This window comes from Pseudopodoces humilis, chromosome 19 (assembly GCF_049639895.1).
Source record: "Pseudopodoces humilis isolate 2021_Gansu_Grassland_sample_001 chromosome 19, ASM4963989v1, whole genome shotgun sequence".
In the NCBI taxonomy this organism is placed as follows: domain Eukaryota; kingdom Metazoa; phylum Chordata; class Aves; order Passeriformes; family Paridae; genus Pseudopodoces; species Pseudopodoces humilis.
The window spans coordinates 11,236,056-11,257,867 of NC_142218.1; the positions used below are offsets into that span (position 1 = coordinate 11,236,056).

General features: G+C 44.3%; 1 protein-coding gene and 1 long non-coding RNA gene across 4 annotated transcripts in view; one reads left to right on the forward strand and one right to left on the reverse strand.

Moving 5' to 3' along the window:
* Window positions 1-50: 50 nt before the first annotated feature.
* The window catches only part of PHACTR3 (phosphatase and actin regulator 3), a 99,453-nt gene continuing 77,691 nt past the window's right edge, over window positions 51-21,812 (reverse strand). For all 3 annotated transcript variants that reach the window (XM_088064447.1, XM_014254098.2, XM_088064448.1), the window contains exons 9-13: window positions 8,482-8,537; window positions 4,426-4,487; window positions 3,436-3,576; window positions 2,116-2,192; window positions 51-641 (exon numbers count right to left, since the gene is read on the reverse strand). In XM_088064447.1, coding sequence (XP_087920573.1) covers window positions 626-641; window positions 2,116-2,192; window positions 3,436-3,576; window positions 4,426-4,487; window positions 8,482-8,537 — 352 coding nt within the window. In that variant the 3' untranslated portion in view covers window positions 51-625. The remainder of the gene's footprint in view (window positions 642-2,115; window positions 2,193-3,435; window positions 3,577-4,425; window positions 4,488-8,481; window positions 8,538-21,812) is intronic.
* LOC148182824 (uncharacterized) overlaps window positions 11,859-21,812 on the forward strand; it is a 33,226-nt gene continuing 23,272 nt past the window's right edge. Inside the window, exon 1 of the long non-coding RNA XR_015774143.1 lies at window positions 11,859-11,968. This is a non-coding gene — a long non-coding RNA (uncharacterized LOC148182824). The remainder of the gene's footprint in view (window positions 11,969-21,812) is intronic.

The following is a 21,812-nucleotide window of genomic DNA, read 5'->3' on the forward strand; positions in this document are numbered from 1 at the left end:
TCTTCCCAACTATCCCTGGGAAAAAAAAAGAGCTTTAGGAAACATGTTCATTTCCTGCAATAAGTAGTCATTTAATTAAAGAACAAAAGTAACAGGAATCAAAAATGCTTGCAGCTGTGATTCTGTTAGACAGTATATAAAAAAGAATGAAATTATAATACATTAAATTAGTTTTTAGAACATGAACTTAGGTGTTTTACAAACTAATTGTGGTAAGTTCAAAATGTCTTGTCAACATAATACTGGATGACAGAGTGTCATGTCCGTTTATGTCAGAGGCCTTGGAATGGTAAAGCCTGTACATGCACAACATCTCCTTTTCCAAGGCAGGCTGCAAACCAGTTCCACACAGGTGGCAAAGGAGAGGAGGAGGCTCTTCCAAGTAGCTTCACTTCAGTCTTTTTCAGCAGCTTGTCCCACTCCACAGGCCAGACTCTTCTGCCTCCAGAGCTCAGGGCTGGCGTCCTGTCCCCAAGTGCTGCAGAGGCTTCACTGCAGAGTCCTTCTGTCACATCAACGTCCAGGGAGCCTGCACTGAACCTCAGGGAAAGACTTCAGTGTTCCCTGATGCATGTTCAGCAGCAATATCAAAAAGTAAAGACAGATTCTTCTCAGAAGAAAATTCCTATGGCCTGTGAAATCTAGGAGAAAAGAGAGACATTTTTCAGTAGAATTCAATTATTTTATGTTAGATTAACAAAATTTTTAAAGGCCCACAAAAGTATTCATTCTGTTTAAAGGCACAGAGACAATGCTGAATATTAGCAACTCTTCATTTTCCCCAGCACATTCCTGCTGTAATGCAGGTACAGTCCTCAGGGCCCAGTGTACCTTGTTTACATTTCTTTGGGAATGCTACTGCAAATACAGGTATGTAGTTGATGTGGGTTTTTTCTTTTAGTAAATGAAGCCACAGTTAGTCATGGGTAGCAGTATTCTTCCTTGTGCAGTGATCTTGTTCTTTTTTTAAGAGTTCAACAATGTTGAAATGCTTCATAAAGTATGAGGAGATACTGTTGGTGAAATGTTTGATAGACTTGTGAGTCTGAAATAAATATTCTTCTTGTTCTGTAGCCTTGTTCTTTTGGCTGAGATCCGTAATTAAAGCCCCAATCATTTGTAATGCTCTAGCACTAATTGTAAATTGGAAGCCTGTTTACTCCCAATATCCTGAACAAATTTCAAAATCTCTCATTATCATCTCCTCAAACTCCCCAGGTAGCTCCAATTAGGAAATGTATAGCTCACTCCAGACTGAAACTGCAGCCATCCCTTTTCCCTTCCCACATTTCATTCCATCAGTGCAGTGAAGCTGCTTTGCCCTTAATGATGCCTTTCTGCAAGTATCAGTGGCCATGGAATCAGCCTCTCATATTGTTTCTCCATTTAAAGAAGGGAAATTAATGTTTTTATGTGTTTTTAAACGCAGTCCAGGCACCTGGAGCAGGCACTGCCCTGAGCAGGTTCCCAGTGGCCCAATCACGTGGAGAGTGACAGCAACCCAGACCTGTTCTCTCTCCTGACCTCCTCCTGCCAGGGAGTTAAGTGTCATTAAGTTACCTGGAGCTTTCTCCTTCCAATAGCAGCTGCACTGACAGGGAACACTGAAATCCCCAGGCTGAATCCTTTAGAAGAAATCCAATTACAACAAAGGCATCACCCCTGGGCACTGGCCTGTTGTGGTCAGTGCAGTTTTGTATTTCTGAGCAGGGAATTTTTGTTTGTGATAAGGCTGCAGACTCAAGTACATTTAATTCAGAGATTTTTATACAGTGTATTAAGTTGTCCTACTTTAAAAAATCGTATTGTTTTCTGTTTTATATATATATATATATATCTTTTTTTTTACCTATCTTTGAATCTTTGTTGCAAGGAGTGCCAGCTGAGGGATGCTCTGCAGAATGTCTGCAGGTTTCTTAGTATGTGCTAATAAAAGCCCCTCAAAAAATCAGAAAATTGGGTTCTCTTAAGGAAGAGAAATGCTCCAATTTTCTTTTAATATTAACCTCCCTTTGAATATTCTCTCTCATACAGCATGTAAGAGTAAAATCCACAGGTTCAGGACTAAAGCAGAGTTTTTAGCAGGCAGTGGAAATAATCAACTGGAAAACTGACCTTGTCAAATGTTTGCTCGATGCATGAACCTCCATTTCATTACTTTTGTATTCATTCAGCTCTTTCCGAATTGCTGCCTAGGAATTGAAAAGAGAAAAACATAAACAAATAATTCTGTGTTTGTGAGCAAAATCCTAGACCTGCAGAGCAGAACAGTTTTCTGAGGTAGAAGGACCAGGTATTGGGTACAGCAGAGTACTGTGTGCTGGTAGAAATGCTGAATATTTGGGTTGTATGGATTGGTGACACAATACTTCTCATTTGTTATTGATTGCTGACAGGGTCATTGCTGTCTAGAAGCAATTCTGACAGAATAACACCTCAGGGCTGGTTGTCTCACATTTAATAAGATTCCAGTTAAAATTTATTAAAGATTAAGAGAAGCTGCCAAGAAATTGATCCATTTTTCAGTCACAAATACAAAAGTGCAGCTCTGACCCTGACTTCCTGATGTGTGCCACCAGTATGTGCAGAACTGTCACTTTCTTAAACCTGCTTTGTTAATTAAAACATGAACATTGAAACAGTAAAACCAGGAAAAATCGAATTTTAATAAAAGTACATACAAGGAAAATATAAAATCCTTATTCCATTGATTAGTATGGAGTAGCTTATTCACCATTTTAGAGAGTTGGGAGAGCAGCTACTGGAGTAGAAACACTCTGTTCCATTTCTATGGGTCCTCTAAACCCATTTGTCCCTTACTGGGGAGACACTGGGATGGAAACCAAAGCGTTTGATATCCACATCTCAGCACAAAGCCATGTTAACAGTCCTGTGTTTGCCATTTTGCCAGTAATTGTCTCAGCACCCTGCTCCTGCTTCCTGCAGCCCTGAAACTTCCCAGCTGGTCTGGCTGGAATCATGGTGAACTATTCTTACTACTCAAGCAACTAAATGTGACACTTAAATTGGGCTGTAAATCAATTACATGGCAGGTATGTGATGGGACAAAATGAGAGTTCATGCTCAGGAGAATGTGGGTCCAGTGACTCCTTGAGCATTCACAGGAAACAGGAAAGGACATTTTTGCACATTTGGGACAAAACTTCCAGTCTGAGAATAAAGGTTAATACTCTATTGGTTGGAAATTGTTTTGAGTTGGAGCCCAAAAAACTGTATCCACCTTTTTAGGTGGGTGGGTAGAAGCCTTTTGAGTACTAAACAGGTGTTTTTATGATACTGGTATGATTTCAACATAAAAAATCATAGTAAAGTTTACAGAGATGAAATGTTGCAGAGGTTAAAGTCTGTTGAGAACGTGATGTATCATTACAGACAAAGCAAGGAGAAAGCAGAACTTTGTGGTTTTGCCAGTACCTTGTCTGCTGCTGACAGTCGTGTCCATGGTTTGTCCGCTCTCCTGTCGTAGTCCTGTGCTTTTGCCACTTCCACGTAATCACTGAATCGAATCAAGATCTTTCTGTCTCTCAGTTCATCAACTGTAGGTCGCTGGTTAAGCTGGATTCAGAAGTTTTGTGAAATAAAACCAGGGTTAATAACAAATGAATCAGTAAAAAATGCAATATTTGCTGCTTTTCATCTTGGCTCAGTGTGCATTGACACATGGAAAACCACCCAACCCTTGGAAAGTCCAGGGAAATATTTCATCATTTGGAAGACTTCTGGGGGAGTAATAATGGTTTAAATGGAACTGTGGGCTACAGAACAGTGCCTTTATCATGGACAAAAAAAGAAAATATTTTTACCCAGATATTGATAAAATGTATTTTCAAAATGTGAAAGAATCATGATGGATTTTTTTATGCTCTCTGGATGATTCTGGATGCTGTAGGATGTTCTGCTACAGCAGGGGCAGATTGTCTGTGTGAGATCCTCAGCACTAGACCCAGTGTAAGAATTTCAGTCTGGCTTTAATAAGTTATCAGCATATTTGGTCCGTAATTCCATTAGGGATTTCTATGAACAGAACAACACGATCTCGTTCTTATTCTGAGAATATTTTAAATGCAAAAAGAAATGTACTATGGGGGCAGACCTGGTGTTCAGCAGGGAGTCAGCTCTGCTACAAAGAATGAAAAAGTCTGTTTTCAGCAATGGAGCTGACAAGTATGCAGTGTGCAAACAAACACCCATTTTCTGAGTAAGTTTGTATGTAAATATTCTACTAAATCTCATCTAGCTGAGATAAAGTAGATATATCTGTAATTCATATTCCCAGACACTGCTATCAGACACTGCTGAGGAGGATGTATATTAAGGGAGTAATAACGACCTCTATGGCTGGTTGATATTATAGTAATTTTTCTAAATTTCTAAAAGTTAATAGCAGGTATTGCAAGATTTTACCTTTCTCGTCAGTCTCTGCTTGATTTCCCTTCTCTCTTCCTGTTCCGTTTGATCATTTCGTTCTGCGGAGAATATAAAGAAAAGGATGACTTTCCTCATGAGGAAGTTTGGTGTTTTCCACAGTTCCAGGCACTAATGAGCACAGCCAGACGAGCAGCTGGTAATTGTGTGTTTTGGTAATTCAGTGCATCTCTGATGTGTGCTGGAGCACGGAGTCACCTCTGTGTGAGGACACCGGGCTGGTGCCAGTGTCAGCTCTGAACTCCACGGGCCTTTACTGAGACAACAGCAGCCGCACCAACACTCCACTCGGATAAACTTCAGAGGGAAAATCAAAACACTACATAGCCGATCGATGGTCTTTTTTCACTCTGCATATTGCTGGAGCCATTCATGCTGTCAGATGCTGAGCAGCCTCATTGCAGCATCTCCAGGGAGAGCCCGTCAGTCGTGTTCTCTCCGGCTGCGTCTCTCCTGGCACTGACCTGCACCTTGGCTTTCCCTGCCGTGAGACCCCTTTCTCCTCCCGGGGTGCCAGTGCAGCGTTCTGCTCCGAGCTCAGCCCCCTTGTCTTTGTGTGTTGTGCCTATTAACATTCGAGCCGTGAGAACTCCTACACACTGGCTCTAAAAATAGCCCCGAGTGCTGTAACACTGAAATAGATCCCCTGCCTTAGGAAACGAGTAAATGGCGTTTCTATTCCCAGTACTATCTGTTACTAAATTAAGGCGTGAGCCCGTGACCTGAACAAAGCTGCAGAGCCAGAGAAAAAGGTTTTAACCATTCAGGGATTCTCTGGGTACTACTGTGAGGTTTATTATGCCACTTGCATTAGATATTTCCAGTGTTAAAGCACACACGTGATTTCTACTATGCCTCCAAAACCAACTAGCGCTGCAGATGGATTTCCAAGATATTTTTAACAATGAAGCATTTTTCTCCCTGATTTTTGCACTCATTAGACAGCACTGAGATGCAATCAAATCTATTTAAAATAACAGTAGTGCACAGCTCCACCTGGCTAGGGTAGAAATGTAAATCAAATGAATTTAAAATGCTATAAAGTGCTGCATTACAGTTCAGTGGCAAGGCACAAAATGTAAAGAGAACAGGTCAGCTAAAATTAGTGCTGTGTCAGGGATGAGCAGCTATTTCAGTCTGCAATGTGTAAAAGGAGAACAGGCTTTCAAAAGTAGAGGGTATTCTTAGATAGAGGGATGCCTGCAAGTTATTCATTCAGCTTTAATTCACTCATTTTAGAGTAGATATTCCTATTTTGTATTTTTTTGTTAATTAAAAATAGATGTTTTTCTGTGGTGTAGTGCCTTTTAAAGATATTATATGATATGCAGGGAGAGAACTGCCCAGAGCAGCTGTGGCTGCTCCATCCCTGGAAGTCTTCAAGGCAGGTTGTATGGGGCTTGGAGCAACCTGGTCCAGTGGAAGGTGTCCCTGCCCATGGCAGAGGTTGGAACAAGATAATTTTTAAGGTCCCTTCCAACCCAAACCCTTCTGTGATTCTATGATTCTAATTCCCAAAGAAAAGCCAAAAATACACATTTCTGATCAAAAAATACTTTTCCAAATATACTAAATGTGTAGTAACTTATTTCTATTCACTTGGGTTCAGTGCTCATTTCCAGCTCCAAGATGTAAAAGAAATAGTTCTTTTACAAAAAAAAAATAACCTGATATTTGATATGAAATGCTGGCAAGGGATACTAGAACTCAGGCATTATTACTCAGACAACCCAGAGAGGCTTTTCCCATCACCATCATTCTGCCCACACAAATCCATTCATTGCTGAGGGCTGGTTTTGTAAATCTCAGCAGAGAAGCTCCCAGTTCTGAGGGGGCCTGTGCAGAGCTGAAACTCATTCTGAGCTCTGCCAGTCCCTCAGGGAGCTCTCAGCTCTGCGTGACACTACAGCATCTCCTTGGGCTCCAAATGAAGCAGGGATTCCACAGTGGGGCTCAAGAGAAGCCTTCTTGGCTGTGAGTTCAGCTTTCTGTGCAGTGCAGCAAGGACACATCTGACACCTGGGCTGTGATTTTAGTTCATTTGTTTCTCATGCTTGGTGGGAAGCCAGAAGTGTTTCTATGGTTAAAGGACTTGGAAGATCAACAAAATTGTAAGAAAGTGCTGGCTTTAAGTTTGCTTTTTAAGTATTACTTTTATCTCAGAAACAACTCCCTAAAGGAGACAAGAAATCACATTTTGAAATCTTGCTGAGATTTGCTTTAAAGTGACAATAATTTTACTTTGCTATATGCTTCTCTTTTTACCAGAGTTGTACAAATGTGAATTCTGAGTCCATAAAAGAACTTCTGTCAGCAGTACCAATTATGAACATCAAAGATGTTGGGAAATGTGCAACTTAAAACTGCACAAACGCTTACTAGACCTGGAGGAGGTTGTGGAGATTTCACTGGAGGGCTTTTACACTGCTACAGCTATACAGGATACTCAGCTTTTATATAATGGCAGAGGTAAATAAAATGGAAGTGGTTCTGATCCCAGCTGAACCTGTATAAAGCCTGAGCAACTCAACAGAAGTCAATAAATTTGCTCCATGCTGGGAGCTCTTTAAATGAGATACAAATCTAGACCAGTATGTTTAGCTGGTATTCAGGAACTATCTTTAATTCTGCTTTATCTTCTTTCTGCTTTATCTCTCTCTAAGCTCATTATATGAATGTATTCAAACTTTTTTTATTATTAAAACTGGTCAGTTTAACCCAGATTAAGGATGTAACCAGCACACTTCAAAAAAGTAAACATAAAGGAACAGATTTTTTTAGTGGAGATCAGCTTTTCCTTAGCCAGGAATAAAACCCAAAGGAACAGATTTTCAGAGATCTTGGTTACTGACTCTTGAAAATCTGTCCCCAGATAGTTCAGGATCTTGGGTTACTGCATTTTCCTGCCTCTCTGGTAGAAGAGAGGTGAAGTTTGGCCAAGCTCACCCATTCATGTTGCAAAGAGGGTTTCCTTTTCCTCCTTGAGCTGTGCACATGCAAAATAGAGCTTATTTTAGTGTGTGATCTGTGCATTGGAACTGTACACAAAATACTGCTAAATACATATTATACTGTGGCATCCCTTTGTGTGAAAACTGTAATGAAATCCCAGATAACTTCAATGGCAAGAGCATAAGGCTTTTCCCTGGGAACCACTAAGAAAGTTCTGAGACATGAAATTTTAGGTAATGCAATGTTGATGACTTTTTTCCTAGTGAATTACAATCACATGATTAAACATAAATTAAACAGTGTAGGCAGCAATGCTTGTGTGACAGATTTCTGTGGCTTTATGTTTTATGTTTGTTTAATGAGAACCTATAGCTCACATCTTGCTGGGTTTTGTATTTCAGCGCTAAAGAGACTAAATAGCAGATGGATTCCCCCTTTTGAGATCCATAGTGGAGACAATTTCAAAGCTGTCTCTCACCTTCCCCTAATTCAGCAGTTTAAGGGAAAGGATGATGTTCATCACTTGTTTGATCCCTTGGAAACATTTAGGAAAAGAGTTGCAAGTTTTGCCTTGTGAATTTGAGAGATGCTGAGAACACTCCCCTGTGGCAGCGCCCACACCAGGCCTGGGACTATCCCTCTAATAATTCTGATTTCTCAGGCTGATCTTTGACTTGGCTTTGGGGAGATCTCCAGTGACATGAACAAACAGACCTGGGGAGAAGCACATCTCTGCAAGGATGCTTTCTCCTTCCACTGTATTGCCAGTGCAATTCAGTGTTTGCCTTGAAAATCCATGTCTTGAAAACTATCACCCCAATTCTCATGGCACTGTGACACTGGGATTGTATTCCCCTCTTGGACACCAGTAACACTGCAATCAGAATGAAAATTATTTCAAAGCCTGAAGCTGAACGGTTCTTTTTGTCCTAAAATTGCAAGTCTGTGAAAAATTAAAACTTTTAGGTACAGAAAATGATCCCAGTGAATTAATTTGTCTATTTAAAAATAATACATTCTGGAAATGCAATCACTGATTTCAACAAACACACATAAAATACTTTAGGAAGAAAAATTACTCACGTTTCAGTATATTCCTTCTTTCTAGCTCCTCAACAGCGGGTCTTTGGCTGAGTCGCCTGCGGAAAAACACCAAAATCACATTTTGTACCATGCCTGTTCTTTGGAAAGTCTGTAGAATTCTGATTTCTGCTTGGTGTTTTCGTCAGGAGGAGACTACAAAATCTCTCTCCAAGACTTGTGAAGAAAGAAAAAAAAAAAAAAAAAAGAATCCTGGCAGAGAATTCTTTCTTATATTATTTTTCCCAAATGCCAGGAATGCAGGTAAAAGTTCTCCTCTAGTTTGCTCTGCTGTCAGTGAAAAGCTTCCTTGGAACATGCATCCTTTCCATCACACTTTCCAGACAGTTAGCTGGAACCAGCACTCTCCAGAGGTAAAATTCACTCTCCAGGTGGTTATCAAAGGAGTTTCACAGCGATCTTCTGCCTCTATCACTGCCTTCACCTTTTAATCACACATAGCAGCGCGTTTCCTTTCTTCTACTCGCACCAGCAGCGCATCCTGACAAAAGGCAGACTGGCCAGGAATAAAGCTTTCCTGTGGTTTTCCAGCTCTGCTCCTGCCTGCTGAATGCAATCCGAGTGCTGCTCGCAGCCTCACGCTGTCTGAACCGAGTGTCTCAGTGCCACCTCCCCTCCTCACTAGTGCTGCCTCAGGATTGACTCTCCAAATCATATGATCGGTGCCACCGCGATTCCACTGCGCATACTGAATGAGAGTATCACAGGCACTGTGATATCTGCAGAGGATCTCAGGTAATTGGAGCCCTCCCCTAGCACACACACACACACACACACACACGCACACATACACACACACACACACACACAGGCTGCATTTGTTGGCTTTCATGTCATAATCCAGCCAGCAGATCGGAAAGAGTTTCCGATGCTTCCTGGCCTGCGTTCTGGCAATGCTGAGGATTCTCATCGCCTGCTCTCAGCAGATGTTGCCAAGCCAGAGATGAAGTTACAGAGACAAAGAAACACTCAGAGCAGGGACCACACTGCAAACTGCTGCAGTTATTCCTCTGCTGGGTATAGGGAATAAATGAATAATTATAAAATCATGCTGTAACAGGATCTACATTTTATCGAATACACAGCAGATGGAAAAGTGAAGTAATTGTTAACACACTGAAATAACAAAAAAGCCCAGTAAAATCACCTGATTCTAATTTTTCCTTGTTTTTTAAGCCTTACCCAGTATATCTTCCAAATCAACTCTGTGGTCATATGTTATCAGACCAACAGCTCCTTAACCTTTTTTAATTAAACTCTCTGGAAAAACTATCATCTTTGGCAACACGAAGCACCACAACTACTGCACCAAATGCACACCAACAGAAAACTTAAATAGATGAGCTCTTGTGCAGAAACTCCTGCAGCCTCTCACTCCTACCTAATGCTTTATATCACGTAAGGCTTTTCTCCTGACCTCTGGCTCCTCTTCGGAGTAATAAACCAGATACTCCAGCAGTGGAAGTTGCAACAATCCCAGCAGAAACAGGAATGATGCCGAAACTAAAGGCTTTAAACGTGTATTTTTAATTCCTGTTACCCTTGGACTCCTTCCTCATTTCCCTGCATGTCTCAGAAATTACACATGTCTGGCTAGGTATTGTTTGAAACAGATAAAGTGCATTTCATAATATAAATCAGGGAAGAATGACTTACTGGGACAGCTCATCTGCAAATGAAAGGTCCACCCGACCTGCTGCTCATATGCCTCTCTCTCACCCATTCTTAATTACAGCCCTGCCATGTGGGATGGATAGATTCTCCCAAATCTGTACATTAGATTTCAGAGACCCCTTTTAAACTGGGAGATTAAAAGCCTAACAGAATAAATAGAGCAGTATGAGAATACAAATGTATTTGAAAATTCTCTGATTCTGTGTGAATGCTCTGTATTTATATATAGTATCTATAATGGTTGATTATTTAAACCCTGTTTCCCTTTTGGCTTTGATAAATAACATGTAAGTGCCCATTTTTCTGTGCACGCCCTCAGCTTTACCCCCAGCAGAAGGAAGAGGTGCAGACAGACACAGACCATGTTCACACGTGAGCATTGCAGGGGTTTTTCCCGAGTTATTCAGAGATACAGACCACACTTCCAAACTTTGCTTCACAGTCACAAAACTAGACACTGACTTTGGTTAAAAATAAATTTCCAACAGGGTTTCAGAAAGGTGGGGATAGAGTGAAAACACCAAGTACAGGGAGAGTCACGACCAAATGAGAAGTGGCAGAAACATTGCTGCTATCAAGGTCTGGGGACATTTCAGGTCTCTTTATTTCTACTGTTCAGGAGAAGGCTCTCTGTGTCCGGAAACTGTTTCTGCTTGCAGTCTGAGCTGCTGTGGGGAGGCTGGGCAGGGGGAGCTGCTGCGGGGCTCCAGATGTCCTGACAGTGCCGGGGCCGCAGGGCCTGGCGCCACACGGCGTTGCTGAGGCGGGGCTGGGGGCTCCACACCCCATTTCTGCAGGACTTCACCACTTGTGGAGTGAATCCACTGCCTTGTCTGGTCTCCCCTCAGGGCAAGACCCCCTGTGGGTGCTCCCTGTGGGGCAGAGCCCCCCCTGCCCGAGCTGCTCTGGGGTGTGGGGTCTCCTCAGCCCCACACCGGGGTCTGGCAGCCCCAGCCACTCCTTCAGCGCCCACCCGCAGCCAGGCAGAGCCAGGGAAGGACAGACATCTTCTGAGGGCTCCTGGCAGGGCAGGGACTACCCCCGTCAAAATCCACACCCCTCCTGAAGGAGCTTTAATGTAAAAAACATTTCAGGTGAGTTTGTACCTCTGCTTGGGTGAGCCATCCTCTGGCTGCTGCAGGCTCTGAGCAACAGGTGCTCTATTCTGGATATTTATTCCATGTTTTCCCTGAAGCTGATACCAATCCTGCCTGTGGCAGAAGCAGAAACACACCCTGTGTGCTGAGCTCAGTGAGTTTCCTCAGAAGGGACTGTCCATCCCTGTAGAGAGCCAGTGCCAAGGCCTTGGGAACACCTGGAGAAACAGCCCCGGCTCCCCTCACACCCTGGGGAGCACAGCCAGGAACAGGGCATGGGGAGACTGAGGAGCCACAGAGGCGATGCTCAAATCTCATATTTAAAGGAAACAAACTGAGTAACAATTATCAGCAGACTGCAGAGCAGGGGAGAATCACTCAGGTGTGTGAGTCCAGAGGATGAAACAGGCGCCTGCCATGAAGGAACCTTTGTGAAGGCCAAAACCTGAGCCCTCAGTCAGTGACTATGGATGGTCTCCACAGGCTTTGCAGAGAGAGGATTTTGTATGAGGCAGGTGCAGGTGATTCTGAATCAGAGTCCTGGCTCACTTCCCGTGGATCCAGTGGAGTCCCTGCCCCTGAGTGAGGATGCTTGCAGGGCTCACCAGGGCCTGTTGTGCTGCTCAGCAGCCGTGGCTGGAGGGCTGAGGTGGACAGGAGGCTCCAGCACTGCTGCAACACAGCGTGGTCATGGCTGGGTGAGTCTTGTGCTTTCCATTTCTGTTCTTTTGTCACCCAGGGACTTGGCTCCACATGGATTCATCTCAGCAAGGCGACTGAGCTCCATGGGGAGCACCACTTCTGTTGTGTGACAGTAATGATTTCCTTTCAGCTGATTTCAATATCTATTTCTTCCTTCTGGGAAGAACAGCCAATTAATGCTGTTATGTCCTTGGGTGTTATGAAAACCTAGGTCTGGGTATTTTTGTGCTGCTGGTGAGGCAGGAGTGCTCCCTCTGAGCACCCGTGGGGCCAGCTCTTTTGGGGAAGACCTTGAACTTTTCTTGAAAATGCTTGAGTAACTTGCAGGCTGGTCCCACCTCAGTTCAGATTCCCCCACAGTGTCACTGGAATTGCCATGGTCTTATATTAGGAGTGCTCAGTCCAGGATTTTGCTTCCCTGATACTTTTAAGTTAGGGGTGCCAAGAGCAGCATTCAGTGGAGCTGAACTGGCAGCACCTCAGAGGTGACTGCAGCTGCCTCTGGGAAACTGAGCACAACTGGAGACACCAGTCACTCTGCTGTAAGTGGTGTCTGGATGCAGCTCAGAGATTGCTGCACATGTGTCAGAGATGCTCCAAGGTTGGACAGGCACCAGCATTTTCTCATAATACTGAAGTAGCCACCGTAGGTGTGTGAGAGTAAAAGGGGATGGACACAGAGCACCTCATGTGCAGCTATTTCTCATGTTCAGAAAAGCTGCAAAGGTTTTGTGTTACTGTTCTGTGCAAAGTGAGCATAAAGCTTCAAGCAGCAGGTGTTCTTCAGTTGTTTGAAGCTTGGGGAATGTTCTGGGTGTATTTTCAGACCATCTTTAGAATGCTTTCTCCAGTAATTTGGGCTCAGAGAGATGATAATATGTATTTATTATAATATCTCAGAAGCCAAAGACTTTGCTTTGCTCCTGTGTTCTCCCAGTGTTACTCCTGTGGGTGAGAGGAGCAGGTCATTGCAAGTTAGTCACCTGTTGTTCTCCCCAGAACACCCTGCAGGTACAGCCAGCTGCTCTGGGTCTCAGGGCACCTCAGGTGCTCAGGGTTTGCACATGGCCTCCAGGTGTTTGTTTTGTCCCTGCAAGGTGCACATGGGAATCCTCTGACGTCCGTGAGCGCTCCCTCGGCTCTCAGAGGGGCAGGGGAGCTGTGGAGCCTGGCTTTTTCCCTTGGTGAACACGTGTGGTGTATAACTGCAGCACAACAGGCTTCCCTCAGCCATCAGAGCCCTGCCACGCTCATGCTGGACATGAGCACAAGTGCAGATGTGGATTTGGAGTGTGGGGAAAGCCACAAATGCTCATCCCCTCTGGAGCAAGGTCACATGTTTGTGAGCCCAGGGACTCGCACATGTGCCTCTGACTGCTGATCAGGAGATCAATATTTGCTTCACACTGAAGGGAATGAATATCTTGGGAGCACTGTTACACAAGGATTGATTGTATTGGACAGTTACAGGTGACTGAGTGCTCAGCAGGCTGAGGATGTCACCAGCACCCAGGGGCTGCCATCAGACAGGCCATGCATCACTGTGTCCTGTGAGCAGGAGCTGCTGCCAAGTCCCCTGCCCTCACAATTACCCTCAGCACTGTCTGCTTTGTCTCTTGTGGGAGCTGCATCCCAGCAAAGCCACAGCAAGCTGAGGGCTGGCAGCTGTAGGCACAGAATGGCTGATGAGAGACCACTTTGGAACAGATACAGCCCCCCTGTGTACATATGGGGCTATGCTGACACCCCACACCTCAGGCAGTCCTTCCCTCCTTCCTCTCCTCTTATTAGTCTGTATCTCACCTGACTGGCAGATTCAAGCAGAATCCAGTGAAAAGCAGCTCAGGTTTCTGTGGTTTCTTATCTGCCTCCAAAATTCATGTTTCCCAAATGTATTTTTTCATAAAATCTGTTGCACAGTATCTGCATGTATGATTGCCACAAAACTGAATTTCTTTTGGACTTGTAGCTGAAGCCAAAAGTTACACTTTGGAATCCTGTTGCTGGTGTTGGTAAGATCTGTGTGATTCTGATGATCTCCTCCAAAGGGAGGAGTGAACTGGACACGTGCGTGGGCCTGTGGACCCTGGGCTGACAAGTGAGCAATCAATCCAGCCATCAGTAAATGAGCTGTAGCCAGCAGCAATTGTATTGATTGTTCCTCATGTCAGGTGGTTTTGCAGATGAGTCGGGAAGGGAGGTGGTGGGAAGGATCCCTCTCACAGCCCAGGCAAAGGGAGGAGAAATGGGAGTGCCCTGGTTTTGCTTCTCATAAAGCTGCTTGTGTCTGCTGCCCATCAGGAGGCAGAGGCTCTGCCTCTTAAATTGGCATCTCTGTTGCCAGAACATCATGTTCAATTCAACAAGAAGTTTATTTTCATCCTTCCTATAAGTAGCTGTGAAGAGGATGTGTGCCAGGGCTTTGAGTCACCCACGCGCTGCACTGTGCCTGCTGCAATGTACAATTATGGGTAGTAGTAAATCCATGGTGGGACTTCTCTGTTACTGTCTGTACAAAATTAGAAGGCAGACACCGAGACACAAACTTGCTTTTACCCCAAGGTAATTCTGGATCATGTAAAAAGTGGGAACTGATGTGCCAGCATTTCCCATAACAGGAAAATCATAGAATCAGGATGGTTTGAGGTGGAAAGAACCTTTAAAGACATCTTGTCCAATGCCTCTGCAACAAGCAGGGACATCTGCAAGTAGATCAGGTTGTTCAGAGCCTCGTCCAACCTGACACTGAATGTTTCCAGGAATGGGACATCTACCACCTCTCTGAGTAACCCGTTCTAGTGTTTTACCACCCTCATTGTAAAAATATTCTCTTATCTAATCTAGCCTGAACTTCCTTCAGTTTAAAACCATTCCCCCTTGATCTATCACTATCTGCTCAAGTAAAAGGTTGTTCTTCCTCCTTTTTTACAACCCCCTTTAATCCCTGGAAGGTCCCAGCATTGTCTCCAGGGAAGCTTCTTGTCCCTAGGCTGAACAACCCCAAAGCAGAGGTTCTCTAGCCCTTGTAGCATCCAAGACTATCATCCTAAGAGCAGCTGCTGACCTTCTCTGACAGGAGGGAGCTCAGAGCAGTGTGAAAAGGGTGAGCTGCTTTGGTAAATGCTGGAGTTGCATTCTTTAAAATTGCCTGGTATTTGTATCTCTGTGCCATCCTGAACTATTTTTTGCATCCAAATAAGAAAACTGCAGACAAACACAGAGGCTCTAAATGTTGCCATAATTACATGTGTTATTTATTTGTTTGGCCTTTAGTTCTGTCTGGATTTTCAAAGCTGCAAATCAGCACGAGTTCAGTGAATTATGTTGTCACTCATCTACCAGGCAATTACAGTTGTCCATCATTATCATTTCTGTGATAGGAGCCCTGCAAAGAGTTCAGATTTCAGCTGAAATAGAAACCCCACACTCGCCCAGCATGACCCTTGTATCATAGCCCACTGTCCCTGAAGGACCTGCCCTGTGACAGTTTGTTATTGCACAGGGTTGTGAGCACTGTGTGGGCTGAAACAACAACACAGCCAGGATCCAATTGTGTCAGGGGATCCAGGTGGAGAAGGCTTGAGGCTAATCACTGTTCTCACCACCTGTGAAAGCCCTGCTGCATTTGGCCTTTGGGTGCCTAATTTTCCCAAGGTGTGATGAAGAAAGGCCGGGCACAGCTGGGAGCAGATCAGGACCCAGTTCAAAAATCAGCTGCAAAGCTCAGTGCAGGTGCTGAGCATCCTTCCAGCACCTTCAGGGGGCCTTCGCTTTCATACCTCTCTCCACACTCAGATAAGGACTCTTGGAGGATGTTGTTGCATGTTGTGGGACCAACATAATATAACAGCTTTAATTTTCATCTGAGTTATTAGTTAATATGCAAGAACTAGCATGCTGACATGGGGTTTAAATGTAATAACTGCTTATTTTAGAGCAGCAGCTTCCACCTGCTTCCCCACTCTGTGGTTTAACAGAGCTGCTGGATAGTGGATCTGTCCTGTTTGTGACAGAATTACAGTATTTAGTCATTTGGGTGACAAAAGTACAACAGGTTGTTCAGCCAAAGACGTGTTCCCTGTCTGTAGCTTGATGAGTGTCTTGTTCAGCAGCAGTGTCAGTGTGAGCAGCACTGTTCTTATGAACAGCAGCTTGTTCTCACTTCTGCTCTGCCTTGCAGCTGGGCAAAGAGCTGGTTTGGGGAATACTTTCAGGCTAAAAATAGCTCAGCAAGGCAAAGTGCTGAAAGAACACACTCTTCAAATAAAAGAGCGAGTGGTGCAGCTCCCAGAGCCCCTCCTCTGCTGAAGGTTGAACAGAGCTTCAGGCTGGGTATAAAATGGGTGTTGAAGGTTCTTCCAGCAGAAACCAAGTGCTGGATATGACCTGGACACACTGTGCAGGTCACTGAAAATGGTTAATAACATTTCATTGTAAAGCAATAGATTTTCTTTCTTTTTTTTTTTCCTTTTTTTTTTTTTTTTTTTCTCTGAAGCAGGAATAAAACTCTGGAGCCCTGTGTTCCTGCAGAATGAAAAAGCAAAAAGCAATGCAACATATCTCAGACTTGGGCAAATTGAGAACATTGTGGGTTTGATGCTTTAGGACAAGCAAACAAAAGCAATCATATAAATCCCAGGGTTTTAGTTCTATCCCATTATGTGTTTATTACCATGATATCATTTTAAATCAAGACATCTGCCACTGCTGAAATGATACTAAAATCAACTCTGATAGCAACTGCATGAGCAGCAGGAGGGAGTCTGAAATAACCAGCAGACAGAGGCAAATCTCAGCCCAGTGGTGGGGACTGCCACTGACCTGAGACTTTCCAGTGATAGTTGCATACTCCTGGGTGCTTACTGGGTTGTGATTAAAAAAAATAAGGAAAGGAGGGAATAAAAAGATAAGGAAAGAAGAAATCTAGATTTTAACTTCATTGTATGAATAATCCCTAATACAATGTTCATGCCTGTTCTCCTCCTGGGAGGCTGAGGCTGGCTTGTCAGACACCTTTGTGCCCTGTACAAAATGAAATGTCTGTAGGCTCGTGACTCAGTTTCCTGGGAAGTCAGCAGTGCAATTTCAGCCTTGGCAACCAGCGAGGACAGGGCCAAGATGACAGAGAAACATGTCAGTTCAGTCTGTAGATCCAGCTCCGTTTCACAGGGCAACCAATAGAGATATTGTCCATGGATGGAAGTGTCCCAGAATGGCCTGGCCTCGGCTGGGATGCTCAGGGCTGCACTAAGATCCTGCAGTACTGTGCACTTAATCCATCAACAGTTGCCCCTACGACAGATGCCACTGCAATGTGTGCAACTGTGGGATTTGGGTCACCGGAAGAAGCCACAGCTGGATTTGCAGAGAGCAGACAAAGTATTGGTGTGTGTGTGTGGGCTGTCAGCTGTGTGTCACCTCTCCTTCCCCTCACTCCATGCAGAATGATTTGAGAATGGCCCTTCTTGCCATGGCTGTGAGCTGCTGGGAATTTCCCCATGAGGTGGGAGCTCTGGAGAACATCCTTCCCTGGAGGTGTATACCAAGGACCCTTTGGCAATCTGTACAGTCTGGGAGGTGACAAATAGACCTCTGTAAGGTGTCTTTGGCCTCTGCAAGGAGCAGTGAGGATTTACCCCAGAGCTGGGGGTACCAAGCTGTGTGAGCTGTGAACCTCCTAACCCAGGAGCTCCAAGCAGGAGGGGCCATGCTGTGGCACTTTCTGCAAACTCCTTGTAGTGTCAGGCTGGATGCCAAGGAGCAGCTTTCTTAATTACTGTAGTAAATCAAGGCAAATGCAGCACTCTCCGAGTACTCTGTGTGTTTCCCTGAAGGAAAAAATCTAAATGACAGCAATTTCTGAAGCTGCAAATGCTGCTGGGACAGACAGGCCCTGCTGGGACTGTGTGTGTGGCTGCACACCTGCTCCCAGACTGCAGGAATCTCTCTGGGAACGCTCCCCCTGGCAAGGCAAGTACTTTCTAGTTCTCGCCTGTCACTCACCCACACAGCCTCTCCAAAAGGATGGGATATCCCTGCCTTCAGACAGCATCTCACCATCTGCTGTACTATTTTCTGTTCCTCTCATGCACAGTAGTGTTGGCCCAGCGTTTTCCAGGGCAGTTAGACCAACAGCTTGGCTTCACACTGTCACTAACCTTGGCTGGCCAGAGCGTTGCCCACAGCAGGCTCTGAATCCTGCTTTTTACTGCGCTCCCATTTATTTGCCTTTAATATTTTTCTTCTTTCAAAATTTCCCTTGAGGTTATCTGTTGATTTTTCAATACAAAGAGTGTTCCTGCTCTCAGTGCAGAGTGAAACGAGAAATTCCATTGACAGCCCAAAGATGTGGCCCAAAAAGTCTGTAGGGGTGCGAGTCCCCTGGTCTCAATAATCATCCATTTTGTAGTTCTTTCACCAGCAGCTGTCACCATGCTCTGCAAAGCTGGTCTATGTGGTTATCTTTTATACAGAATAGGAGAATGTGGCAAACTGTCTGAAAAGCAGATTTGCAGCCCCTCTGTGAATTTATTCACTTCCCTCTGCAAGTGGTAATTCTGTAATTCTGTTTTTCTTTGTTTTTTAAATTGGACAGGGTGAGGAGTATGACTTGTCACTCAATGGTACTAAGTGTGACACTGAGCACTGCAGACAGGCTATCTTACAGGAAAATACAGGCAGGATTTGAGTTTTAAAATGTCGTCCTTGTGTTCTGTCTGCTCATCCCAAGAGCTTTCTGGGACCCTCCTTAACTTTGTTTAGGATCCCTGTTTAGTTATGGTCACGAAAATCCAAATAGAATTTGCTGGCAAATTTCACGTAGAACAGAATATTCTGGTCTTCTGAAATCTGAGTTCCTCAATTGAATAAAATGTAAGAATTTGATTATGTAACATCATGTTTGGACATTGCAGCCGTGATTTGCTGTGGTACAACACGCACCGTCTCTCGCTGACAAAGCTCAAGGCTGCCACACAAAACCTTTGTGGGTGTTCTCAGGAAAGGACCCCATTGTGCCACCTCCATGATTGTCCTCAGGGCTGTTCTGTGCCCACTGCAGGGTGGGGAGGATCAGGCAGAGCTGTGGAAGCTGGCAGTGACTCTGAGAGCTCAGGCAGGCCTTGGCTCTGTGCACACTGACCGTGACTTTCCTGCCCTTTGCAGCTTTCCTGTCCCTCTGTAGCTGATGCACAGCAAGGCACAGCGTGGCAGTGCTGGGCCTCTCCTCCACCCAAATTCCCTGCTAAACCTCCTGCTCCCAGCACCCCTGGAGACCTGAGCTTGGCATTTCCACACACACCATTCATTCCCTGTTACCTTTCTCCTTTATGGTGTAAACAGGCAGATAAAGGGATTTCTGTAAGCTTAACTGCACGACACCCATAAATATAACTTCCCTTCCCACATCAGTCCTGGTTTGTTTAACCTTTACTTGAGAAGGAGGATTTTTCCCCAGCTGGGTGGTATTTGGAAGTGCTGCAGCCACTCCCAGTGATGATTATACAAGGCTACAGTGTAGCCTGGCCAGGACATGGCTTTTGCAGACACCCTCAAATTAGGCTGATTTCTGTGCAACAGGCCAGCAGCTTTCTGCAGAGACTGCTGAGAGGGCCTGGCTTTAATTTTTTTAACATAATTTCTCAGAAACTAATGAAGTATTAATTCATTCAGAATTTAATTTGCTTTATGAATATGATCATCTCGAGCAAATGACACTGGTGGCTCATCTGTGAGCCGTGTAGTCTTGGTTTTGAGAGTTTTTTTTCCTACAGTGAGGCACTCAGGTTTTATCCTGCTCTTTGTTTCTTGCCTGAGTAGTATTCTGTATAGCTTTAAGAAAACAAAATAACTGACACCTCTTTGCAGAACAATGGACTAACTAGATTGCAGTACCTGTTTCTAATGTGATTTAAGACTCAGATTTTGCCAACTTGCTGGTTCTTGTTTCCCAGTTGCCTTGATATCCTCTGCATAAGTGGACTTTCAACAGGAGGCGATCCTCAACCTCCAAAGCTGTGGTCCATTTCTTCTTAATTTCACTATAAAACCATGAGCATGGATTGATAAACCTGGGAGTCCTTGTTTTTGTTCCTTTGGTTTCTGGTGTGTTACATGTGGGAGCTAAAGGAAAATATAGAAGAGTGCTTTCCAGGACAAAACCTCTCTCCAGAGTCTGGGGAGGTCAAGGAAGTGTGCTGGCCACTTGGATGAGTTAATTATCCTGAAAAACAGATACTGAGGGGAATTTGCAGTACTTTGCATCTCTTGCTGACTCAAGTAGCTCCCAAGACCTGATTATACAGCTGCAGCTTGCCAGGTGGGCACAGGCAGTGGAATCAGAAAGGATTAGCTAGAGCCATGTTTTAATAATTGATACAATTGCACATCATCTATTGATGTGTGTTGAGGAAAATCAGTGACCTTCTGTTCTGACCTGTTTTCTCTCCTTCCCCCACTTCCTATTTTCTAAATATTTATTTCTTTCATTTTCTCCCCCCTCACCTTCTCTGAAGTTATTTCAAAAACATAGAAACCGTGCTAGACTGACCCAGTTTTTTCTATATGAAAGCAGCAAGCCCAGGCCTTGGATTCCTGGAGGAATAGAGATCCTGAATGAATCAGGCTACAGAAGTTGTGCTCAGAGCTGCAGGAGGAGGGAACTGTAGTAACTCACAGAATCTGGTGAACCAGAAACTACAGGGTATGAATTACAGTTTCTTTGGATCACATGTACTGAGACACAGTTTTCTTGGAAGGGAGCCCAAAAATATGATCAAGTTCTCCATGGGGAAGTACAGGTGATTCATCTGAGAACCCTTCCCATAAAGCAGGGATAACTCAGTGCTGTTGCCCCAGGGACAGTGTGTGCAGCTGTGGCTCTGCACAGTAAGGAGGTTATTTCTTCTCCAAACCAAGCCACATTTCAGATTTTATGGAAGTGACCATTTAGGTATTCTGCAGGCAATTCACTGCAACAGTCACGGTGACACCCATTGGGATCCAGTCTGTCTGTAAATTTAGGTTTAAAAGGCAAGTGGGAGGAGAACCAACAACATCCAAACTTTAGCCCTCTCTTGTTCTCAAATGCTTTCAAGTGGCACATCTGAAATGGATGTGTTAAAAAACATGCAGCCAAACCCCTTTCTGGCTGAGACAGTGCTTATACAGTTCACAGCCTTTCAGATACACACTGTCCATCCCATCTGGCTTCTGTTCCAACTAAGTGAAGTAAGTGTTTGGCTTGAAGTGCAGAAAACACTTTTCCTGAATTTCATTAATAGATCTAACCCAAAAAACCATAATCCTAAATCCTCTCAGTGACACAGTGACCATGCCAACACAAAGCGAGGGCTGGCACTGTGAATGCCTGAATCCCTCCCTGCCCAACCCCTGGGTTATCAGGAACTCACAACTGTTACAGCACCTTGTTCTGGTCAGGTTTTCATCCCACAAGGGCACAAATCACTGTGACAACCAGAGCAGCTTACTTTGGTCTCTATCGATTAAGCTCTGCAAATTAAATTAAAGTAATTTCTTTCTGTAATTACTTGTACTGCAGACCCACACAAACTCAAGGACCTGAATCATAATCCAGTGTAAGGTGAAGCATTACAGGGTATTACTGGCATTTTATGCATTTCCTCTGGTTTATGACTGCTTGTCTCACCACAGGGGTAGAGCCCAGATCTTCAGGCGTGTGGAGGTGCCCAGTTTCTGGGAAGGGATCTGAGCTGAGCATGTGCTGCTGTTAGTGGGTGGATTGGCAGGGCAAAAAAAGTGCACTGCTTTTTTCCCAAAAAGGCTTTTTCATTATTCAATAACACTTGCTTAAGCAGTTTT